General features: G+C 35.2%; 1 protein-coding gene across 1 annotated transcript in view; it reads left to right on the plus strand.

Moving 5' to 3' along the window:
* The window catches only part of LOC121407657, a 44,024-nt gene that overhangs the window by 6,088 nt on the left and 14,381 nt on the right, over nucleotides 1-23,555 (plus strand). Inside the window, exons 9-31 of the mRNA XM_041598833.1 lie at nucleotides 54-184; nucleotides 1,832-1,979; nucleotides 2,919-2,980; nucleotides 6,149-6,282; nucleotides 7,640-7,696; nucleotides 8,507-8,595; nucleotides 9,312-9,439; nucleotides 10,638-10,708; nucleotides 11,148-11,212; nucleotides 12,591-12,661; nucleotides 13,270-13,346; nucleotides 14,155-14,272; nucleotides 14,933-15,033; nucleotides 15,356-15,427; nucleotides 16,564-16,670; nucleotides 17,379-17,451; nucleotides 18,111-18,203; nucleotides 18,570-18,644; nucleotides 19,362-19,457; nucleotides 20,273-20,401; nucleotides 21,182-21,266; nucleotides 22,309-22,397; nucleotides 23,118-23,276. Of these exons, the coding sequence (XP_041454767.1) occupies nucleotides 54-184; nucleotides 1,832-1,979; nucleotides 2,919-2,980; nucleotides 6,149-6,282; nucleotides 7,640-7,696; nucleotides 8,507-8,595; nucleotides 9,312-9,439; nucleotides 10,638-10,708; nucleotides 11,148-11,212; nucleotides 12,591-12,661; nucleotides 13,270-13,346; nucleotides 14,155-14,272; nucleotides 14,933-15,033; nucleotides 15,356-15,427; nucleotides 16,564-16,670; nucleotides 17,379-17,451; nucleotides 18,111-18,203; nucleotides 18,570-18,644; nucleotides 19,362-19,457; nucleotides 20,273-20,401; nucleotides 21,182-21,266; nucleotides 22,309-22,397; nucleotides 23,118-23,276 (2,230 nt within the window). The remainder of the gene's footprint in view (nucleotides 1-53; nucleotides 185-1,831; nucleotides 1,980-2,918; nucleotides 2,981-6,148; nucleotides 6,283-7,639; nucleotides 7,697-8,506; nucleotides 8,596-9,311; nucleotides 9,440-10,637; nucleotides 10,709-11,147; nucleotides 11,213-12,590; nucleotides 12,662-13,269; nucleotides 13,347-14,154; nucleotides 14,273-14,932; nucleotides 15,034-15,355; nucleotides 15,428-16,563; nucleotides 16,671-17,378; nucleotides 17,452-18,110; nucleotides 18,204-18,569; nucleotides 18,645-19,361; nucleotides 19,458-20,272; nucleotides 20,402-21,181; nucleotides 21,267-22,308; nucleotides 22,398-23,117; nucleotides 23,277-23,555) is intronic.

Consider the following 23,555-nt stretch of genomic DNA (forward strand, 5'->3'; position numbering starts at 1 on the left):
AATCTTTGACGATATCTTTATGTTAAAAAAAAATTGTTTTTATCCCTTATCAGTTTGTCTATAGGGTACTTATTCATGCCGAATGGAGTAAAATATGCCCTGACATCGACTGACATTTCACTTCCTAAACTACTATGTGGGAACCAACCCCCTGACAAGTACAGTTTCACATTCAGCATTGAAGGTATATTAAATGTTTTCACTCTATTAACAATATCTATGTTGATCGTAAGATAGAAGTTATGACTTCTCCTTGGTTCTGTACCCGGGGGGTGTTTCACAAAGATATGCCGACGCGTATCTGAAATGCAATGCACAATCTTATTGATCAAAACGCAGTAGTGTGCTTCCTCTTTGCATGATCTGACCAATCCGGTTATACCTTTTATAATGCTTGCAACTAGGCATTTAAGTGCGACTCTAAGTCATACTTAAATCTTTGTGAAATTCCCCCCTGGTGTGCTGTTAACTCAGTTATGTATAATTGTTTAATGGTTTTATCTTTTATGTAACATCAACTTATGAATCAGAAATGTGATCATGGACACATAAAATTATTGATAATTTTTATAAATGTGTAGCAATCCTTAACATCATAATCAAGTAAGTAACATCTGTGCAGTTTGGCTATGATGCTACAAAATTAAATTAGCCAAAAACCATCTGGGATTTTACTTGAAACTGTTCTCTTGAGATTCAATCTTAAATATAGATGTCGTGTTTTGAATTGTTATTTTTCAAATCGTGTTCAATTGCACAGTATTTAGTGTGTCAGTCAAATATTATTTTGATAGATTCATTTTTTTTGTAGAACTGTGCCTAAATAGCTATCCAATATAAGTTGAAGGCATTCATATTGCACTTGTATGATATTGCAATAATTAGTGTAAGGATTATGTAAAGTTGGTAACCTTTGGCTTGCTCTGCAAATTATTTTAGATAAGATACTGGCTCAGAAGGTTAAACTATCAATAGGAAGCCTAAGCCCAAGAATGAAGGTGAAACATTGCTCTAGATATAACCTTCATCATCTAATGTAATCTGCCCTGGACTTCAGACTTGGGCATAAGTATCTTGTTTATTTATAGGCCTATACAATGCTCTAGAACTGGTAGTCTTTAAAAATCATAATTCAGTTTGAATGTATGATGAAGGTCTCCTCTATGGTGTTGTCAAAATCAATTTTGAATTATTGGAAAGAAAAGGCACTGGGGAAGAAAAGGCTGTTTCATCTTATATGTTACTTGTATCCTAGGGAGCGTATTGTATGAGGATGCTGGTGTGATGATTTTAATATATGATGTATATGGTACAATACCTCAAATCCACTCTGCAGAGGGAGCCTGAGGTGCAATGAAAGAAAGAAGAGAAAGAGAGAGAGAAATTAAATGAAATAATAAGGAGTAATTGATACTTCAGAATAGGAAGCTCTGATTAGACATGTCTTCAGGTAACATTTAAATTGTCAAGAGGAGTGCATTCTTTAATAACCAGGGGAAGGTCATTCCAGAGAACTGGGCCAGTGTGTGCAAAAGCCATACTCCCACCCATGCCTTTGTAGATTTGGGAATAACTAGGGAACCAAAGTTGAATGAAAGTCTGAATCTGACAGGAGTGTAATATGTTAACTAGATCAACTTTGTATTGTGATATTTGTAACATTAGACTATCCCATTGAAATTGAATGAAGGTGAAGTGAAATTATAGTAGGTTAAATTTGATTCAGTGTGTGTGTGTAATTAATCCCCTTCCCCCAAAACTCAATATAGTCATTTAATCAGGAAGTAAAAATGTGGACATTCTTTCCCCATTCTACATTCCTGTATTATAGATGGAAGAAAACTGTGGGTCAAGGTTGAGGTGGAGTCTAGTCCCGTCTTCTACATGGGTCCAAACTGGGAGGTCAAAGTTCATGAGAGGAAGGCAAAGTTCACAGTCAGTGGGGTCAAAGGTTGGGGCATCAGTGAGTTCCTTTACAGGTAAAAACAGTTGATATACTTGGTAATTAGATTTATATCATCATTATCATCGTTTTCTGGGGTTGCCACGCGCAGTCAAGCTTAGCTTATAGTGGCAACCCCTGCAACCTTCTAATAATCGATGTTTTAATAGAAAATGCAATTTTTTGTTTGTTTGTCAGTTATATGTATATTATTATTGTATTTTCTTTGTTAATATGTTCATGAAAAAGTGTTGCAGAAACCAATAAATAAAAAAAAAATATATATATGCAAGCAAGACTGCTCCAGGATGAATGAAAAAAGCATACTCAAACTTGTATTGTTCCATGTAAGTATAAACTTATGTTTGTCATTCTTTGGGGTTATATGATAATTTGAAAATTTTATGAAGCATTCAATTGGCTTTTGTTGATTTTCACTTTATTCACAGTCAATCGTACGTGAAGACTTTTCTGCTTATTAAGGTCGTTTGTGGAAAATCATTGAAAATTTTCATGAAATGCACTACAGTTCTTCTTAAAAACCCCACATACTCTGTCAAAATCATATTTACATATTCAGAGTATTAAGTATAATGTATAGTGGAATTTTTGTAAGAAAAAGTAAGAAGAGGGAGACAAAATGGAAGTTAAGACGAATGAAAGTGGACAAAACACAGAGAGCAAATAACATGAAATGCAACACTGCCAAATGCGAAAAGTTAAATGAAAGGTTGTGTTGTGGCAGCCCCCAGATTAATATAAGAGTTATATGCCAGTTCTTTTTCTGATTAATGAAAATAAAAATGCTATAAGGTGAGATGGATAAATTAATTTTCTTGAATCCGCTCAGTTTGGATTTTTTGAAAGAATTAAGAAATTGAATGCTTAGTTCATGAATAGCAGCAATTTATAGACATTCATTAATCCTTTGCAACTATCCATGTCCAGTAATACATTTTTTTTCATTTCATCTTAGGAATGATGGCGGACGACCCAGTCACTTTGATGAGGAGAAGGTTCCTCTTGTCATTGAACCAGGTACTTGTAGTAATATCAGTTTTGAAAAGGCATGACTCATTCAATACAAGTCTAAGCTTTTTGTAATCTAGTGATCACTTTCCTGATAGTCTGTTACAAAAATTTTAAGGTGTTTGAATCAGGCGCGTACGCAGGATTTTTGAAAGGGGGGGGTTTTCGAGCTGATTTTTTTTTTTAAATCTCCCGCCCAGTCTCTAAAAAGTGATGAGCGGGGGGGGGAAGTGATGATTTGTTTTTCTTTTTTTTTCAGCGCTGCAAATAAGACAATAACATTTAAGTGGGGATGGGTATGTAACAGTGCGGTCATGACCCGCGAGCGAGCAGAAATGTTCTCGTTTTTGCGTTGAAAACATAACCTTTTTGTCAATAGTTTGTTGGTATCATAGTCGATGCTACATGTCCTTCGGATCGTAGCACTCATGATATGGCCAACCGCGTAGCCAGGATTTCATTTTGGAGGGGGCGGTAAATGCACGCGAAGCGTGCCAACACTTACAGAGCGCGCAAAGCGCGCTCCCTAGGGGGTGGGTGCAGGGAGGGGGAGTTTCCCCCTCCCGCGCGAAGCTTTTAGTGTTTCATAAATTAAAATGAAAAGGAGCCGTTTCTCTTGTCTCTAGTACCTCCAATTCGGTTGACTATATTGCGATTTTGAACCTTGTTTTCAAAAGTGATTGTAAACGCACAAAAGAGGTATACAATGGAGGAAATTAAAATGATAATAACTCCGCGCGAAGCGCGGAAGCTAAAGTGATTTATCAATTTTTCTTGCCATAAAAAGGGTCCCGAGAAAAGGGTATTCTCAAAGATATATTGAAACTTTCTTTGGAAAGATCAGATTTGATTACAAACAATTCAGCATCAGTGCATATTTTTAACTCGCAAAACAGAGAAGAAGATTGGTAGAGGAAGATATTCCTCCCCGCGATGAGCAATGAAACTCTGAAATTTCAAAGGGCGGACGTTTCATCAAATGTAGATATCTCTAATACCCAATCATCTCTAATTCAATTGATTTTCTAAGATTATTGAACTTCATTACAAGGAAAATAGTGCGCATAAAGTTGAAACTTCTGTGATTTATTGAAATTATCTATCTATATAATAAAGGATGATTAATTTTTTTGACTTAACATGAAGCGCTTCATTTTGAATATAAAGAAACTTAAGTGTCATTCAAAATTTCAGACTGAGGGCGCAAAACAGGACAGGAGATGAATGTATACAGGGAAATGACATGAAGTTTAATACAATTTGATAAAAAAAAATATTGTACTTTTTTATTTAATACGACACAAATTCCATACCTTCCTCTTTTTAAATTAGGAACCTGTTTGCCCCCAAATTATGGTTGTTTATAGTAATGAGCTGAAAAGCGGGAGAAGCTGACTTTATGGAGGTGACGGCAGAAACTGATATAAAGATTTTACCCGCTCGGAGCCGACCAGACCAGAAGTTGCGCGATCAATTGAAAAAAAAAGATATACATACATATACATACTTCATACATTTACTTCGGCCTAACCTTACTCAAATTCATGCCCTAATGTATACAATTTTAACTTTAACTGGCAAGAAGCACATAGCTGAGGTGGAAAAACAGGGTTAGAGAAAAGATGGGGGAACAATGGAGAACTTCAATATTGTCATTTAACCGCGCGCAGCGCGGAAGCAAAATTCATATATGAATTTAAAGCAAGAAGAGTGAAGGAGTTTCTCTTTTGAGAAAAAATAAAGAATAAATAGAAAAAAACACAAAGCTACCTTTCTTCCCTTTCCTTCCTTCCCTTTTCCTTTTCTCCTCTCCTTTTTTCCCTTCTTTTTTTTTCTTTTTGGGGACTTTTTTTTTTTTGGGGGGGCGACCGCCCCCCCTGGCTACGCGCCTGGATATGGCCTTGATCAGAACACTAGAAACTTGAAAAATGTCATGAATAATTACGAGCGAGCGGAGCAAGCGAGCCGAAATGTTTGCGTTTTTCCGTCAAAACATACAATTCTTCTCAATAGCTTGTTGGTAATGATTACATATTAGTTGATGATACATGTCCTTCTGCTCGTAAGTCTCATGATATGGCCTTGATCAAGAGACTAGAAACTTAAGAAATTTCATAAATGATTACGAGCGAGCGGAGTGAGCGAGCCGAAATTTTCGCGTTTTCCCGTCAAAACATACATTTCTTGTCAATAGTTTGTTAGTAAATCAAGTATTAGTCGATGCTACATGTCCTTCTATTCGTAACACTCATAATACGGCCTTGAACAGGAGACTAGATACTTATGGAATTTCATAAATTATTACGAGCGAGCGGAGCGAGCTAACCGACATTTTAGCGTTTTCCGTCATTTTGGTTTTCATATTGGTAAAACATATTTTGTAAGAAAACGTATGTCTTTGTCTTGGTTCACTTGTATACATCATGATAATCATGTATGGCCTTGTTAATGGCGATACCGTGATCATGTCGGCGACATGCGGAAATAAAAGATATAATAAAATGGAGCGAGCGGAAATTTTTTCTGTGTTTTTCGTCGGAAACATGAGATTCTGTTCATTATTGCTGTCATATACATTATTGGGTAGGGGAACTGTCCGTAACTAGACCAAGGAGTTATCAGGCTCTTGCCCGATAACTCCTTGACCAGACCGACCTCTGGGGAGACAAGCCAAAAAAAAAAAAAAAAAAAAGGAAAGGGGGGGGTTTGAACCCCGAAACCCCCCCCCCTTGCGTACGCGCCTGGTTTGAATTAACAATCAATGCAGCACTCTCTGGTTGAAAGGTAAGAGTCAGAACCACCCTATGAGCATCTTGGTAAGCAATATCTTGGTGGGGTTCAGTAGGGTTATTGTAAATTAAAGAATAAGAACACATTTAAACTTCGCACAAAATGACTCATACGCCTCCTTGGATTTTACAAAGTAGCACAAATCTTCTTTCTGTACTGTAGCAGTATCCGGAATGGCACGCAGAGGTCAATAACCCTACTGAACCTGACCTAGATGCTGCTTAACTTGACGCTTATGCTTATTGGATGGTTCTGACTCTCACCTTCAACCAGAGTTTGCTGTGTTCGATCCTACTTCAGGCCTATTTTTTAAGATTGATTGTAAATTCCACAAACCTTTAATTTCTAATCTGTTGCACAAGCTTCTTATTTTTCTCTTTGCTCCAGAACCCAGTCAAGAAGCCCTCAATCAGTTTGTACTTCCATTCACAAACCCAGCATGTCAATCAACCAGGCTAGTAGGAGGCAAAGGGGCTCAACTTGCAATATTAACCCATCTCAGGAATAAATTAATGCCTAAGGTAAAGCCAGATGGAATTTCATAAATTTATTGTTATAATTATGGTTTTTGTCTCACCTGCAAAGCAGAGTGAGACTATAGGTGCCGTTTTTCCGACGGCGGCGGCGTCAACATCAAATCTTAACCTAAGGTAAAGTTTTTGAAATGACATCATAACTTAGAAAGTATATGGACCTAGTTCATGAAACTTGGACATAAGGTTAATCAAGTATCACTGAACATCCTGCATGAGTTTTATGTCACATGACCAAGGTCAAAGGTTATATAGGGTCAATGAACTTTGGCCGAATTGGGGGTATCTGTTGAATTCCCATCATAACTTTGAAAGTTTATGGATCTGATTCATGAAGCATCACTGAACATTTTGTGCAAGTTTCAGGTCTCATGATTAAGGTCAAAGGTCACTTAGGGTCAATGAACTTTGGCCGAATTGGGGGTATCTGTTGAATTACCATCATAACTTTGAAAGTTTATTGGTCTAGTTCGTTAAACTTGGACATTAGAGTAATCAAGCATCACTGAACATCCTGTGCACATTTCAGGTCACATGACCAAGGTCAAAGGTCAATGAACTTTGGCCGAATTGGGTGTATCTGTTGAATTACCATCATAACTTTGAAAGTTTATGGATCTGATTCATGAAACTTGGACATAAGAGTAATCAAGTATCACTGAACATCCTGTGCGAGTTTCAGGTCACATGATCAAGGTCAAAGGTCATGTAAGGTCAATGAACTTTGGCCATATGGGGGTTTTTTGTTGAATAACCATCATATCTCTGTAAGTTTATTGGTCTAGTTCATAAAAAGTGGACATAAGAGTAACCATGTATCACTGAACATCTTGTGCAAGTTAGAGTAGTTTTCAAAGTCAGCACTGCTGCTATATTAAACTGCGTGATGCAGGTGAGACGGCCAGAGCCATTCCACTTGTTATGGTTTTTATGGGGGGTTTTTATGGTTATTGTAATTGTTTTTTTTTTTAATATTGTTATTATTATTGTTGTGGTCATTGTCATTATTATTATAATTATTATTATTACTTCATTGTTATTATTATTTTTATTATTATTCATTTATTAATATTATTTTTTATAATTATTTATTATTATTATTGTTGTTGTTGTTTATTGGACCAAATCATTTAAAAACATACATAATGCAAACATGAGTCATTTTACTTCTTTACAAGCCCACCCTATCAGTCAGTCAGACAAACTTTTACTTTATAGGAATTTAAAGACTGATTTGAAGAATAAATTCTCTCATCATATATCCAGCAATGAAGTTAGGAGTATATGTCACACAGCTAGGTGGTGATAGATGACTGTTTTTTGTTGTTGTCTATTTTCATTGCAGTTTGATGTCCCACCGGGCTTTTGTGTGACCAGCAATGCATTCCAAGTTCAACTCAAAGTAAGATAATCCTCGATCATTATCAATTATCAATCCTTGATCATGTATCAATTAAATGAAAATCGATGGTGCAATGTTAATATTAAATGAGGTTAGATTATTCCATTTTGCAAATGTTTTTTTTTTTTGCTTTGATCATTCAGTGACATTTGCTTGCAACCAGTATTCTATTTTCACATTGCACTGGAAATAATACAGCATCTGCATCTCGGACACACCACTGATCACTACTCCCCCCCAAGCCTTTTAGATACCCTCTATTTTCAGGAGAATAAATACAATACAATGTACAATGTCAAAGTTCTGTGCACCTTCTTTTAGCATAATTCCCACTCTCAAGGTGCTATGTTTTTTTTCCTGCATTCCTCATTCATTCCTCATTACTTTGTCTCTGATGAAATGTGAGAATTGGTGATAAATTGCCACTTACGAGATTCCTGCATTAAAGATGCTGTGGTGGCTGTATCTGACGAGGTACCCACGATCAGTAATGTATCCTTGTCTTGGAGGACATTCCTGAATGAAAGACACGGTGGTGGCTGTCTTTGACAAGGTACCCACGATCAGCAATGTATCCATGTCCTGGAGGACATGGACTCTTCAAACTACTGTAAACGCTTTCGCGCTGGGCTGATTAAAAACACATTCGCGGGTTCTCGAATTTGCGCTGCACACTCCACAATCACAAAGTCACCTTCTTTTTTCCATATGTTTTGAATTTGCTCATGCCGATATCCGTGAAAAAATAATGTACCGCAAATATTTATGAATTTACAGTACTTTTCTTTTTTCATTTGATTTATTTTTCAGTCATGTCCTAAACTCCAAGAAGCAGTCAAGGGATTATGTGAGGTATCCACAGACCTCCGATGTGCATCGCTGGAAGATACGTGTAACTGGTAAGTGCTCTCTCTTTCTCAGGTGGACGATAGAATCACCAATTGGTTCATGATCTTTTTTTGTGTTCATTCAGTCGTTTTTATTGTTAATTCCAAAATTGAACTTTTATGCCTTTGTCCGCTAAAGTTGGTTGTCAAATACATAACGTTATTTTGGGCTGTCTGTTCTCCTGTCACATTTCACCATTTTACAAAATGATTTATTTTTGTATACTCAATTTTTTTTGTACAAAGGGCAGGAATATCCATTTTGATCCTTTGCAAGTGTTTTTAAAGCCAGTTGAGACTCTGATTTAAAGGGAAACTCACGGAAAATAGATGCCTGTAGTATAAGATTGGAATTTAATTATTTCTAATATCTTTTATTACCGTATGCTACCATTTGTCCTGGATTGTGTGTGAGAATGGCATCCCTGATTTTTTTCCCAGAAAATCTCAGATTGATGCAATCTGTCAAAAGTCTGTGCTTTTAGCAGGAATGCTGCTATGAGGGCGCTCTTCGTCTCTTTAGTACAGCTTTCCCCGCATTCCTTACAACTTTGTGATGAATTACGAGGATTTGTAATGAAAAGCTCAATGCTGGATTCCTGCGGGGAAGATGTGAATCTTGACTTTTGACAAGGTGCCTATCTATGGAGGGAGACATATTCTGATGGTTTGGATTTTTTCTGGGTCAGGTATTGATGATACCATGATCTTCACTTTTATTTTTGAAGGGTTGGTGAGCTGTTTAGCAACACTCCCGTATGCGCTGAGATCAGTTCTGACATTAAGAAGGAATTGGAGAGACTCTTTGGCAAAGACAACACCAAGAGGATGTTTGCTGTCAGGTCATCTGCTATAGGTTAGTTGCAGAAAATCAAGACCCTGTCTTACAAAGAGTTACGATTGATCCAATCAACGTAACTCTATGAAAATCCATCAGTTTCATAATTTTTTCTACAGGAAATTTGCAATATGTCCTTTGTAAATAAAGGAGAACACACCAAATTGTCAAGAAATCAATGAATATATATATATACATTCATATCTAAAAAAATTTTAAAACAAATATGTATTTTATATGTTGGCTTTGCTGGCTTTCCTTAGTTGCGATTGATTGGATCAATTTTAACTCTTTGTAAGATGGAGCCCTGGAGATGTTTTATAGCTATATTAATGATATTATTTACAGAAATGACTTACTTAATTTGCTCATTCCTGAACAACAACTCTTCTTTTTTTTGTCCAGAGTCACACTAGGATGGTCATGCATTTCATTCTATTTTAAATCATTTCAAATGATTTAAAATAGAATGAAATGCATGACCATTGGATTATGGTTACCAAATGGAATTTATATTTCTTAAACAGAGAAAATCATGTAGCTGAGACTGCCTTTGATATCAAGCAATTCATTCCTAATGGCTGTCTACTGCATTCAAGATAATTTTGATAGTAGAAATGAGATTGTATTCTTTGAAACAGTAGTGTCAGTACCTGATATTGTTGCGTGAATGAATTAGTGGAGCGTGGTGGCCCGGCGGATTAGTCTCTGGATTTTGAAACAGAGGGATGAGGGTTCAATCCCAGCCATTGCGTAATTTATCTCAGCAAAAATTTGATCCAAAATGTGCTTTACTCAAACCAGGGGAGGTAAATGGGTACTGGCAGGAAGTATATCTTCAAAAAGCTATGAGCACTGTAATTGGTTGCCGAACTTAGCCGGGGAAAAATTGGAGCGCGTTGAGCACCTGACAAGGTGGATACATAGAAAATAAATAGAAACCATTACTCATGTTATTGTTTTTTTATTTTAATATATGATTAGTTTTGAATACCGTGATATCCATTATCCATTATCCAATTTACAATAATTGCATTACTAAATGCAGACCCCAAATTTAATCATTGAAGACTTCATATTGTTTTATTAACGGATTAATAATTATCTTTTGCATATATATGCCTAGTATTCACTTTCTCCATTTAATTTTGCCATTATGAATGTTTTAATTTCATCCCGATATATTAGTCCTGATTAATCTTTTCTTTTTTCAAAGGTGAAGATACAGCAGAAATGTCCGCAGCAGGTCAGCTGACTACCATCCTTGGGGTCAAAGGTTATGATAAGGTATTTTTCGAAAATATATATTGTAGCTATGGCAATTTGATAAGTGTCACTTATAATTGCCTGGATACAAGCTCATTTGATTGTCAAATGGGTGTATCCCATGGAATATGATTGGAAAATTTTGATGACTTGTTGGTTCCTTTTTGTTGAGTTTATTTTTGTTTTGTTTATTTTTTTGGAGGGGGGGGGGTAATTCAAATTTTTGTATAATCATTCTATCACTTTTCAAAATTATTTTGAGCTCATTCAGAATATAAACGTGTGTAAAGTTTATGAGACTAAAAAAGGGCTCATTGTATAAACTTTATTTTATTTGTAATGAACTCATTTCCCCGCATAGAGCATTGTGTTTCATTATTGAAGGAAACTAATTTTTGAACGTGAAAATAGATTGGTTGTGTATTATTTTAACTTTACATTTGTGGTCTTAATTTCCCAGGTATGCAAAGCTGTTCAAGAGTGTTGGGCATCTCTGTTCTCATTCCAGGCTGTGCAGTACAGAAGGTAAATGGATCGGTATTTAGACATTTAGATATTGAGGAAAACATGAAGTTTACAATTGAAATTATAGTAAGAGTTTCCGCAGTGACGTGACTCAGAAATTACACACCCAAATTATACACCAAACTACATGCATTTGAATTATACACTCTTTGCACCCTCTCATTTTGCTCCCGTCTTTCAAATTACACCCTATCTAGGCTGGTGAGGGGGGAACCTTGGGGGCCCCCCTTCAATATTTTTGGAACGGGAAAAGCTCTTGCTGCGATGTTTCATGAATTTTTTCCTTCAAGTCTCCCACATCTTTTAAGACCTTATTTGTGACACCAGGTTGCATGTTTTTTTTTTAACGTTTTGTATTATGTCAGACTCAAAATTACTCAAAAACATGATTTCTGTACAAAGTCAATGCAAATATATTTTCAACCAAGAATCATAAATGTATGATTATTTTGCTAGTTCAAGTGGATTTGTTTTATGCTGTTTATGATCGCAAAAAGAGTCCCCAACAAGGTTCATCTAAACAATAGTGAAAAACAAAAGGTCAAATATCAAAGAAATACATACATTACATTTGCTAAGAACATGAAAAAGAGTTTGTATACTAAAATTAGGACATTTGGAGCTTCATTTAGGGTTCCAGCACAAAGCGTGATTTTTCATACTAATTATACATGAATTAACATAATTATTTGATAGCAATTTTCATGAAGTGAATAACTATACAATTTTGAAGGCTATGTCCCAGGCAATGTGCTTGTCGATTTCCGCCACATTTACGTGGTCAGCGGCCGAGATCTCAAGGGGGAGCCTGCGAGACCCCACCCCCTCCCCCTGCCACCTGGAGCCCATTGCATAAAACTTTTTACCTGAGAAAACTCAGGTTGTTTTTACCAGAGTTTTTGTCCTGTGTTAAAGTCAATGGCAGAAATCAGACTAACCTTAGTTTTCAGTTTTTACCAGAGTTTTCTCAGGTAAAAAGTTTTATGCAACGGGCCCCTGATCTCCCAAAATACCCCGGCCGAGATAGGGTTAAATTGTACACTTGTAGATAACAACCCCATATTGCACACTCAAATTGCATATTCAGAATTCCATACTCTTACTCACCCAGAATACATTTACATACTTTAATAAGTAACTTGTACAAATCATAAGCTTTACTGCAGAGCTCATATGTATGCTTTATTTAAAACATGCCGAAGTTACGAGCATTATATTTTCTTTAATGATGTTGATCAGATGAATGTTGTATAGAATGTGATTTATGAAATTCACTTACCATTGTGTTGCAGAGTTCATAAGTACCTAGAAAAATGTAAATCTTTTTATTCAAATCCAGTAGTATCAATGACAGCTTGTGAATCAATTGTGATTTCAGGCAAAGAGGACAGTCTGTAGAATCGACCATGGGTGTCGTCGTCATGGAAATGGTTCCTTCAGAAATATCAGGTCAGAGTCTGTAGAAGGTGAATTGAATGGGTATTTTAAAAAGAAATCGTACTGGCCCTTTTCTGATAAAATATTTACAATATAATACTCAGTAGACCAAGGAAAAAAAAGAATAAACTAGGTACCTCATTTAATGGGTTGTCCAAGTGTTTCCAGTTGATCACTTTGGTCACATAAAGGGCAGTGGATATGACATATATAAGCATATTAATACATATTTTTACCAAAGACCTTTAAAAGTGCAGATATACATTAAATGACAACATTTTGGTAGCTCTTAATAAAGCCTCTTGTATTTTTATTACTGTCTCCTCAGTCTAGCTTTGCATTATTATTTTACTTTGTATATATTTTACTGAAGGTTTCTGGAAATAGTTGAATAAATGAAATACATGTATGTATATACTGGAATAGAGTATATTTGCTAAAGTATTACTCTTAGCTTCCATAAATGATGCTTTTTATTTCAATAGAGATATCAACCACAAATATCATCGGGCTGGAGGAGGATTTTATGTTTCAGGTATGGCAATGTAGGATTTATCAATGAAAGGATGGTCTTTCTAACTTTTCTGCTTTTATTTTAAAATTATTTTCAATTTTAACAGGTGTACTTTTTAGTCGTGACCCAGTAGATGGTAACCCGGCAGTGGTCCTCATCAATGCCAACTATGGGTTAGGTGAGGTAAGTTATTTTTCAAATTTGATGTACTTAGGAGACCTGCATGTCATGCTCCAGTCAGAGGTCACATGGTAAGGTCAAAGGTCATTTTCAGGTCAGCGTTAAAGTTTACGTGCAAGACTCTCTCATGACACACTGAGGAGACCTGCATGTCATGGCACAATCAGAGGTCACATAAGGTCAAAGGTCATTTTGAAGTCAATATTATGGCACATAACTCTGCACCCTTAAGTCACTTTTGAATCAAACTTGGGTTGTCGGTGTACTAAGGAGACCTGCATGTTATTGTGTTCAAAGGTCACATGGTAAAGTCAAATTTCATTTTGAGGTCAACATTTAAAGTTTACTTGCAGTCTTATAACAAATGTTATTCCATCCCAGTTATTTCACAATGAACTTTTGATACAAATCTGTTGCGTGCCCTCACAAATCATGATATTTCTGGTTATTTTCATAAGTGGGTGAGACACACCATCGCTTATGCCTTGTTGATTTCAAGAAGACAATTTTTTTTTTTGGGGGGGGGGTTGGGAGTGCTTTGTTATTTTGTTTCTCCTTTTTGTTCATATGATATATGATGACCTGCTATGTGTTATCTTCAAAGAATCGTAAGTAGAATGGGATATTAACTTGTGATCATTTGGCTACAATTAAGTCTCTGTTTTTGTCTTGAAACATACTCCAACCCCTTTCTCCAAAAGTACTGATTCAGCTTCAACACCAAAGAATAGAGTGATTATATTACACAATTTGACTATTATTTATTAGTTTTATGGAATAATTCTTGATTGTGTTTGTGTGTGTTTACCAGTCTGTGGTATCGGGTATAGCTGACCCTGACACCATCACTCTCAGGAGGAAGAGGAGGGATAAGTTTGAGATTACCAAGATTGAGGTTGGATCCAAGAAAAAGGCTATTATGCTTGAAGGTGAGATAGATGTTATAGGGGTGTGTATGAATGAAGTTAATTACCGCACATTTTTGAATAAAAAGGGTTTGTTTCAAAGTGATATTTGCACAATAATCCCTGCTGTAGTTGAAGATTTTTAAAATTATTTTGTTATTCTCTGTTTTGGTATTTTTATTTCATTTTCATTTATTTAAGTTTATGATTTGTTTATTCATTCATTCACGTATTGATGGATGGATGGACGGACAGACGGACATCTTTCATGCAGGACTCCCACAAGTGACTGTTCATTACTAATCCTTATGTTTCATCATAGACAAAAACAATGGGGGAATGTGGAAAAGCTGATGTGAAAGACGTAAAGTGCCATTATAGTGGGATTACATATCACAGATTATCGGTAAGGTGACTTTATAGGTAAATCCAGAAAAAAAAGGCAGTTAACAGAGCTAGATATATACTGATAAGTAAATTCAATTCATACAACAATGCTGTTGAATGGGAAAAAAAAACAAAAACAAAAAAAACGCAGTCACATGTATCCCCTCTACTGCACAGTAGTCAGAAGCCATTTTTGTTAATGCACCACAACCGTTGACCAATCACAGACCTAGAATCCTAGTGCAAGGTATAATGAAAAGATGCAGTTAACACCTGTCTTATTTCCATCTTTGATAGAATCTGGTGGAACTCTAACAAAGGACTTGCCTGACATGGATTCACAGAAAGCTTGTATTTCTAATGAGGTGGCTTTTGATATAGCAAGGTTATCAAACAAGGTAATACATTTTCTTAGACATATGTCACTTATCCTCTCTTCATAACTTTGCTTTCCTCTTTGCAGAATTTTGTCGTGATGTGTACCTGTCTGTAAACTTTTGAAGTACATAATTTCATTCTCTATCTGGCATTTCCTTTGCTTGAATTATAAGGAGGAATATGTCATTTGAAATAGAATAAGTGAATAAAATACAATGCAAATTATTCTTTCATTGTTTTAGAAATACTTTCGTACAAACCGTTTGACCCCCCTTTGTTAATTGGCTTCATGAACTTATTCCCTTTATATTTGAAATGGTTCTCACTGTTTTCCCTTTGCAGCTAGAGGAGAGGTTTGGGGACCCCAGAGACATAGAATGGGCCTACAGCAATGGAGCCATATACTTGCTGCAGGTGAGTAGAGTATTTGTAGATTCTATGATGATGGTGATTGTTGGAGCATTTTGATTGATTATATATCTTTATATGCCAATATTGTTGCTGCAGGTGCCAATACTGCTATTAACCCATGGATTCCTAGGTTATTATCTATATGGTTTGTGCAGGGACCATCTGGTTTTATTAGGTATTGGGTTAATATGTGTACTGCTTCTTATGGTGCAGCCAAAACTACTTCCAATATTACAGATGTGACTAGCTGTTTGGACTACTACTACTACTTATGTATCTTCTGCTATTATTACTACTACATAGATGACTAATATTACTACTATTCTAATTTCTAATACCACAAATTGAACTTCTATTAGTTCTACCTCTGCTGCTACTTTTGCTTCTTCTACTTCTATTACTACTACTACTACTACTACTACTACTACTACTACTACTACTACTACTACTACTACTACTACTACTTCTTATGCTATTGCACTTACTACTGGTACTACATATTTCACTACTACTTGAACCAACACTATACTACTGCAATCAATATTTATTTATCTATTTCATTTTAATATTAGCAAAAGGAATACAAGAAATTACAAATACAAGAAAATTGAATGACCCATCGAACGATGGCCAAGGATAGCCAAAAGGATGCTAGTTCCTATTAAAGGTTCTCCTATCACCGGTCGATGTTTACAAACATAATTATAATGAGTATTTTTATTCAAGTGCTTTACTTCAACATTTACTCATAATCAATGTAATAAAGTATGGAACTGATGAAATGCATCATATACATGACTATAATTCTACATTGACAATAGTTGTAAAATAATATAATCATTTAATGCAAACGGCTAGTGCTGGGTGATATTTCAATATAAATTTATGTGATATTGAACAAATACGGAATATTCGATAAATGTTGATTAATTGCGGTAACAGGATGTGACCAAATGTTGTTGATCATGAATCGTTCATTACTATTTATCAACCAAATATCTGCGATGTTTTGCTCGCGCTAACATTGAAATCATATGTCAACCAGCACTACTAACGGCACTGCTTTTTATTGCATTTGTCACATGGAGAACTAATTTCAGGGATTCTGGATTTCACTAACCTATAATTTGACCATTTAGGCACGTCCGATCACCACCATAGATATGATGACGGACTATGAATTGCTCCATGAGTTTGATTCAGGGATTGCTACGGATAGAGAGTGGTTAACTACTTGTAATATCCAGTAAGATCATTATCTAACTTTTCTTTTTTTAATGATCAAGTATGCTCTATTTATGTTTCTATCTCACATACAATATTTGTCCTCTGTTTCTGTCTGTTTATCTCCCCCTCTCTCTCTTTCTATCCGTATATAAATAAATCTCTATCCCACACTTAACCCCCCACACACACACACTCACAGTCTTTATATTTATAATGATAGTGGTATTGTCTCCTAATGCTATTCAACTAATACATTATTCATTTTTATCTTACGATTAACATATAAATTTTGTTGACCGTCTTCTGATTTTCCACTAAATCGGGTCAGAAAAAATTTGTTATCAAAAGTCTTTATTTCAAAGTGAACTATATGTATCAGTGAAAAGCAATATTTTCATGCATTTGCCCTAGAGGTTGACATATTTTGGGTTTGTCATTTAGGGCTTATTATCTCAGTGGTCAAAGGGCTCATATATACATACATGTGTATTTCTCACTTGCCTAGTTTTGTATTTTGATTTGTTGGTATAATCAATGGCCTGTTGAAACAACTCAGAAAATCATATGCAAGGTCTGAAATATGTGCTTCAATATGATTGGTTAAAATCAAGTTGCATTTTATTGCAAATCTGTCATGAACAGGACCCTGTTCTGATAGATTACTCTGTCAATGAAGAATCCCAAAACAAAGAATATAGTATATTCACTGTATTTTTTTCTTCTTCAGAGAGATGATGCCAGGTGCAGTAACACCTCTCACTTATAGTGTCTTTGTGTCAGCTATTGATTGGTGTTTACAGGTAAGAATATGTGGAATGACCTTTACCCATTTTGAACTTTGACCTTATGAACTTTAACTTATAATGAACTTTGACCATATTACTCTCGAGTTTGCCACCAATTTGTGTTTACAGTAGTACTGTTATGAAAGGTATTACGGATAGTGTATTCATGTATTCTTTCCCGGTAAGGATGTATGTAGAATGTCCTTTATCTATTTTGAACTCTGACCTTATGAACTTTAACCAGTAATAAACTTTAACCCTTTGCCTTTTGCCTAAGTGTCTGTGTGTCAACGATTGATTGTTGTTTTATGTGTGAAAATGCGCAGGAAAAGTTTTGAACTTGCACCAAATGAACTTTGACCCTATCCAGACTTATTATTGATAATTCCATTCCTGTGCAGCACATATCACTTTATTTTTAATGTCACCATGTGTTACTGAAAACGTTTGATACTATTACCTTGCATTTTGGCCCCCCAACCATTTAAAGTGCATATGATTTTCAAGGAATCAATTCTGGCCAGATACCTATTTACCTCCCCTGGGTCAAGTGTGGCATATTTAGATTGATGTCTTAGACATTAGCGCTGTGGCCGGGATTATCATCTTCCATTTCTCAGTTGGCATTCGACTGGAAAATTGAACTACACTCTCTTTTTTCTGTCCAAATTCAGAAATTCCTTACTGGTTTTGGAGGTCCACCTTCAGTTTGGCCCTGTTTGAAGTCATTAGCCTTCAGCTGTGGAAAGATCTTCATCAGTCTCACCGTAAGTTTTCCTGAGAAAGATGTTTTACCAATATGTCATTAACATTCGATCTTATGTACATGTAGTTATAAATCATTTACTTTGATTCTGTTTTCTATGCTTTGATACTTACCTGATAAGCCATCTTGTTCTACTGAAACAAAAATGTTCTTTTGATGTGGGGGATTAGAAGTGAAGTTATGCTTTAGATCCTGATGAAATGCATGACCAAAAGTGGCTTATTCGTTTGTTAGCTGCTTAAATTATTATAAATATTTAATTGCCAATTTAAAAAAAAACACTAATAGTCAAATTTTGTATTACTCATGCTTGCATAAAGAGAGGTTTAATTTAAGTATTCCTTTCTTGGTTATTTTTTGTCTTCAGAAAGTTGGAGCATGCCATGAAGATTACACAGCAGGGGCTCGCAAGGATATGATGGAGATCGCACTGCTAGGTCAGGTATGGGATACAAGAATTTAATCTTCTCTCAATGGAGACAGGGTTAAAAATATGTAATTGGCAATTTCACTGGATGATACATGTTATCAGTCAAAAAGAATTACACATAATACCCTATGAAAACTTGTTTTCAGAAAATCTATAATTTTTATCCCCCTCTTTTTTTGGAGGGTAAAAGGGCTAATTTTGACTTTGGATACATCACATATTTGTAATCCCTCATTCTGTGCAGACATATATACTCCAAGGGTTAAGTGGTTAACATTTCCAAAAATGATGTTGATATTTTATAAGTATGTATTATGTTAAACATAGATATGGTGGATTACAGGTATCATAAATAAAATTAGAATGTAATTTTAGGCTACTGAGTCAAGGTCAGAGGTTATTTCAGATCAATTAACTTGGATAAGAATTTCATTCATTATTCTAAATAAATTTTAATCAAATTAACTTGTATGAGATCGTAACTGAATATCAAAGATGATTTGAAATGAATAAAAAGTGTGTAAATAAAGGTCAAAGGTTATTTTTGGGAAAACAAAGTTTAAGATTTTATAACCAAATGAATTATTTTTCCTGTTTAAAAACAAATAATTCATTTTAGTTTCTCAGTTGTTTTTAAAGTCAGCATTGCTACTATATTGAATAATGTAAAGCAGGCGAGACTGCTAGAAGCATCCCAATTATTCTCCTTATATATCATTTTCAACACAGCTTCTTGAAGACTTCACAACAGCCGACATCCACTCCTACCATGGGCCCCCAAACCATCTCATCCACAGGATCTGGAATTGCTTTAAGATGATACGGGTAAAATGGCTATCTTCACCTCCCTCACAGTCTCGCGAATCCTTTCAGGGCAATTCCATGAAATAATTTTTTTTTGTCTGACCCACCCCCAATTTTCTCTGTTTTTTAATCTAATTAAAAAATTGCTCAAGCCACAATGAATTGAGAGCATTCAAATATTTTCAAAAGAACTAGAAAACACAGACCATTCTGTTTAGGGGGGTCCAACATTAATTTGTGTTGAACATACTGTGTATACTGGATGGAATCACCCTCTAGTGTCTGTTGAAGGCATTCAGTTCCTACAAACACTTCCAAGAAGGTTTTACTCCATGTCAAGAAAAATTAGATTGGCTGGATGTCAAATTCAAATGTCTACACAAGAAAATGATGTGAACAAAGATACATATATATCTTGATTCTTCTATGCGCACCAAGAATATGAAACTTGATGCTTTTGGGGTTACGAATCCTCATTTTTCAAGAAATGTTTAATGTTCAGAGCAATGGAAAATTACGGCTTCCATAACACCATGCAATGTGATCATATTCTTCCCCTTGACATTGAGTAGTGGCTTGATTATTGGATATAGAGAAATGAGATTTGGAATGTTGCATTATCACCTTTGATCAGTTATCTTGTATTGTCATTTCAAATAGATATATGGTTGCTTCAATATTGAGGTACAATTTTTTTTCACTCCACCAGCATGATATTTATTCAACTAAAACTATTTATGTATTTTGGATGTTACAAATAAGAACAATATGCAATATTGTTATCTTTAATAATGTGTTATACATCTATTATGTGTATTCATGTATTTCATGTTTAGGTTGTTCTAAATGCCAAGAAGGATGTGGAGAAGTTGGAGAAGAAACTAGACTCTTTTAGGATCAAAGAGTGTCGTACTGCTGCTGGACTATACCAAGAAATAGACTCCAAGATACCGGATCTCTATGAGGTTAGTATGTTTGAAGTCAACTGCTGTGATGTTATTTTATTATTATCAATGGTGTGAGGATTGCTTGCAATCTGAGAGGATTTATAAAGGATTACATTTATTTATGATGATCATATCAAATAGCAAGTTGTGTAGATGCGGTTTCTTCGGGTGATTATAAGAGCTACCATTTACGAAGGAAAGTAGTTGTTTTATGTTATGGACGATCATTGTAAATGTTGATTTCATTCCTGTAGAATTAAAGTAAAGTATAGTGTGAGTTTATCAACTTGGATCTTTTTTCTTTTCACCAATTGGGGGTCCTTGTACAAAGCCTATGGGCATGACAGAATTCAGTTGGCAATGAGTTAAATAGAGATCGGTTTCACCATCATTTTTCTTAGAAGCGTACTGAAATGTGATACATTTTTTAATGAGATTGCCTGAAACTGATATTTATCTTTAAATTTTGCAAATAATGTATCTTAAATTTGATTTATGGAACTTATTTGAGTTACATCTTATAGATAATCTCCCTTTTACCCTGTGACACAAAGCCTAGTGATTGATCGTAAAGCTGATTTGTGTGATTGACTGCACATTGATCAATGTATTCAATCATAAAACATCCCTTCAATTACTTGCTATGCTTTATGTAATAGAATCCTAGGCTTATATGTGTTGTATTACCATAGTTTATAAGTTTATCAAACATTATTTATTGATAAAGAGTCATTAATTCATTGAAAATGTAATGGAAATCATCTTAATGAAAATATTGATGATTAATTTACTTTTTAGGCATGGAGAGCCTCAATGTTTCTGAGTTCAGCTTCCAGCTCTTATAGCAATGTGCTCATGGCCATCTTAACAAAAGGCTCAGCTAGTGAGTGAAAACTCTTTCATTTGATGAAGATGATTTCTTTCAGTTGTATGGATCTATGTATATCCTAGCCTTGATAAATAGACCTATAAAAAGACAAGGTTGAAGCAACTTTGTTCAACCAGGTTGTAGGAAACCATGTGTTATGTGTTATTTGCCATTTTAAGTCAGAAATTAGAATAAGAAGAGATTTCTGTATCCCTAAGAAATTAAACAGTATCTGTTTTAAAATATTCTGCAAAATAATATTTTCTTATGAGAAAATGTGCAGAAATAAATTTTGAATTTGCAGATAAAATTTATAAAGAATATTTTGCATCAGAAATTTAATAAATATAATATAAAATGAAGGAAATCCTATGAATCACATTTCATTTTTTAATGATATTCTTTTCCTATACAATGATTCTGAATTAAGTATGAATAAGGTTATCAATGCTTACTTTAGAAATCTCTTTGTGAATGCTACTTGTCATAACTAAAGAACACTATTATAGAAAAGAGAGGGTGGGAGAGATGGGGATAGAGAGAGAGAAGTACATGAGAGTTCATTAGTTTTCTGAATATCAGGAAGTAATGGACAACTCTGGCCAGAGCATTCCATTTATTGTTCAGCTTGTTAATTACACTCGATGGATATCTACACACATTCCAAAAACTAACATTGGAATTTGAAATGTACTCTCTGCCTTTGAAATTAACATGCTAATTATTTCTAACAGCCATGAAATGTACTCTGGTTTTGGTAAACAAGGAGGAATGTTGCACCTGTTTTTAGTCTTCAATATATGAAATTGGGTCAGGGGCCATGGGTTCATTCACCTGTCTTTAATTTCATGCCATGAACTTTTTAATTTGTCATGAATTTGAAGATATACTGTTTTATATCCAGATATGATGAGTTATACTTTTTAAGGAACAATAGAAAGGCTCAAGGGGCAATTAGCTCACAACAAAGAAGTATGTATATTCATTATTGTTATTTAACTTTACAATGATATTGATTTATTTTTTTTATATGCCATTCAAAATTTTTCTTACTCAGAATGGGAGACAATTCACTACTCAGAAGTAGCCATGTTGCTTTCAACCTGCCCAAATGTTCCCAGTGCAGATGTTCCTATGGCTTTAGAGGTTTGTAAAAAATATTAATTGATGAAGTCACTCATCCTTTTGAGAGAAGTGTTGTGTTACCGACCTGCAGGATAAAAGAGACATTATAAAGAAGAGAGAGGTGAAGAAAATATAAAGGACAAAAATACAAAGGAGAAAAGGCTAAATGATACAAAGGTGAAGGAGAACAAGAATACAAAGAGGGAAGTGAAGATATGATGAGAATAATACTGTTTTCATACTGAAGGCGAATTGGAGTTACTCCGGAATAACTCCGGATTGAGTTTATACGCTTGTACTGCGGACCAACTTTAAACCCCCTTTCATATTGGCAACCATCGCAGCGGTGTATCCGCAGTTGTTGCCATGGTTTCCAAGCGAGTTCGCGCCATACTTGTGGCGAGATCACAGCGATAAGCGCATACCGCATTTCCGGTGCATAGTAACTCCGTTTGTAACCCTCTTCTCGAAGTGGGTTGAGTACTCCGCTTTGAATCCGGATCAAACTAATCTCAGAATTTTCATATTGCCCTCCAAAGTGGAGTAACTCCTGGACTCTGGACTAACTTCACTTCGGCTCTCACTGTGAAAGGGGTATAAGAGATGTAAATAAAAAGGATCTGTAAGATTGTGTGAATAATGAGTTGAAAATGAAAGGAGGAAAAGAAGAAGGGAGGAGGAGGTTGTCTCCTATTTTGTTTCTCAATAATTTGAATCCTTGGATTTATTCTCTTTTGATAGAACATTGTCAAAGCAGTGATGAAGGAAGGTAAATCAGAAGCCTTTGTTAACTGGGAGCCTTCTAAAGCCCTGCAATGGCTACAGGGAACAGAAAGCAAGTCTGCAGGCAAAATCTTCAAGAAGTTTCTACAGGAGCAAGGCCACAGATGCATACGAGAAGTAAGTATGTTTTTATTTACCATCACTTGCATACTAATGCTTGGGGCTTGGATTGCCCCCCCCATTTTTTTTTTTGGGGGGGGTGTTTTCTACATGAGAAGTTACATATAATTTCCTTGAATTTCAGGTTACTACTATTTCACTTTTTTTAAGAACCAAATATATGACAGAATATTTATCCCCCAGAGTATGGTGAGGTTTTGATGATCGAAAACTCATTTTAAAAAAAGAAATAGTATACTATATTGTAACTGAGCCCCCTCAAAGTTTTGCCACTTT

The sequence above is a fragment of the Lytechinus variegatus genome, chromosome 2, assembly GCF_018143015.1.
Source record: "Lytechinus variegatus isolate NC3 chromosome 2, Lvar_3.0, whole genome shotgun sequence".
Classification (NCBI taxonomy): domain Eukaryota; kingdom Metazoa; phylum Echinodermata; class Echinoidea; order Temnopleuroida; family Toxopneustidae; genus Lytechinus; species Lytechinus variegatus.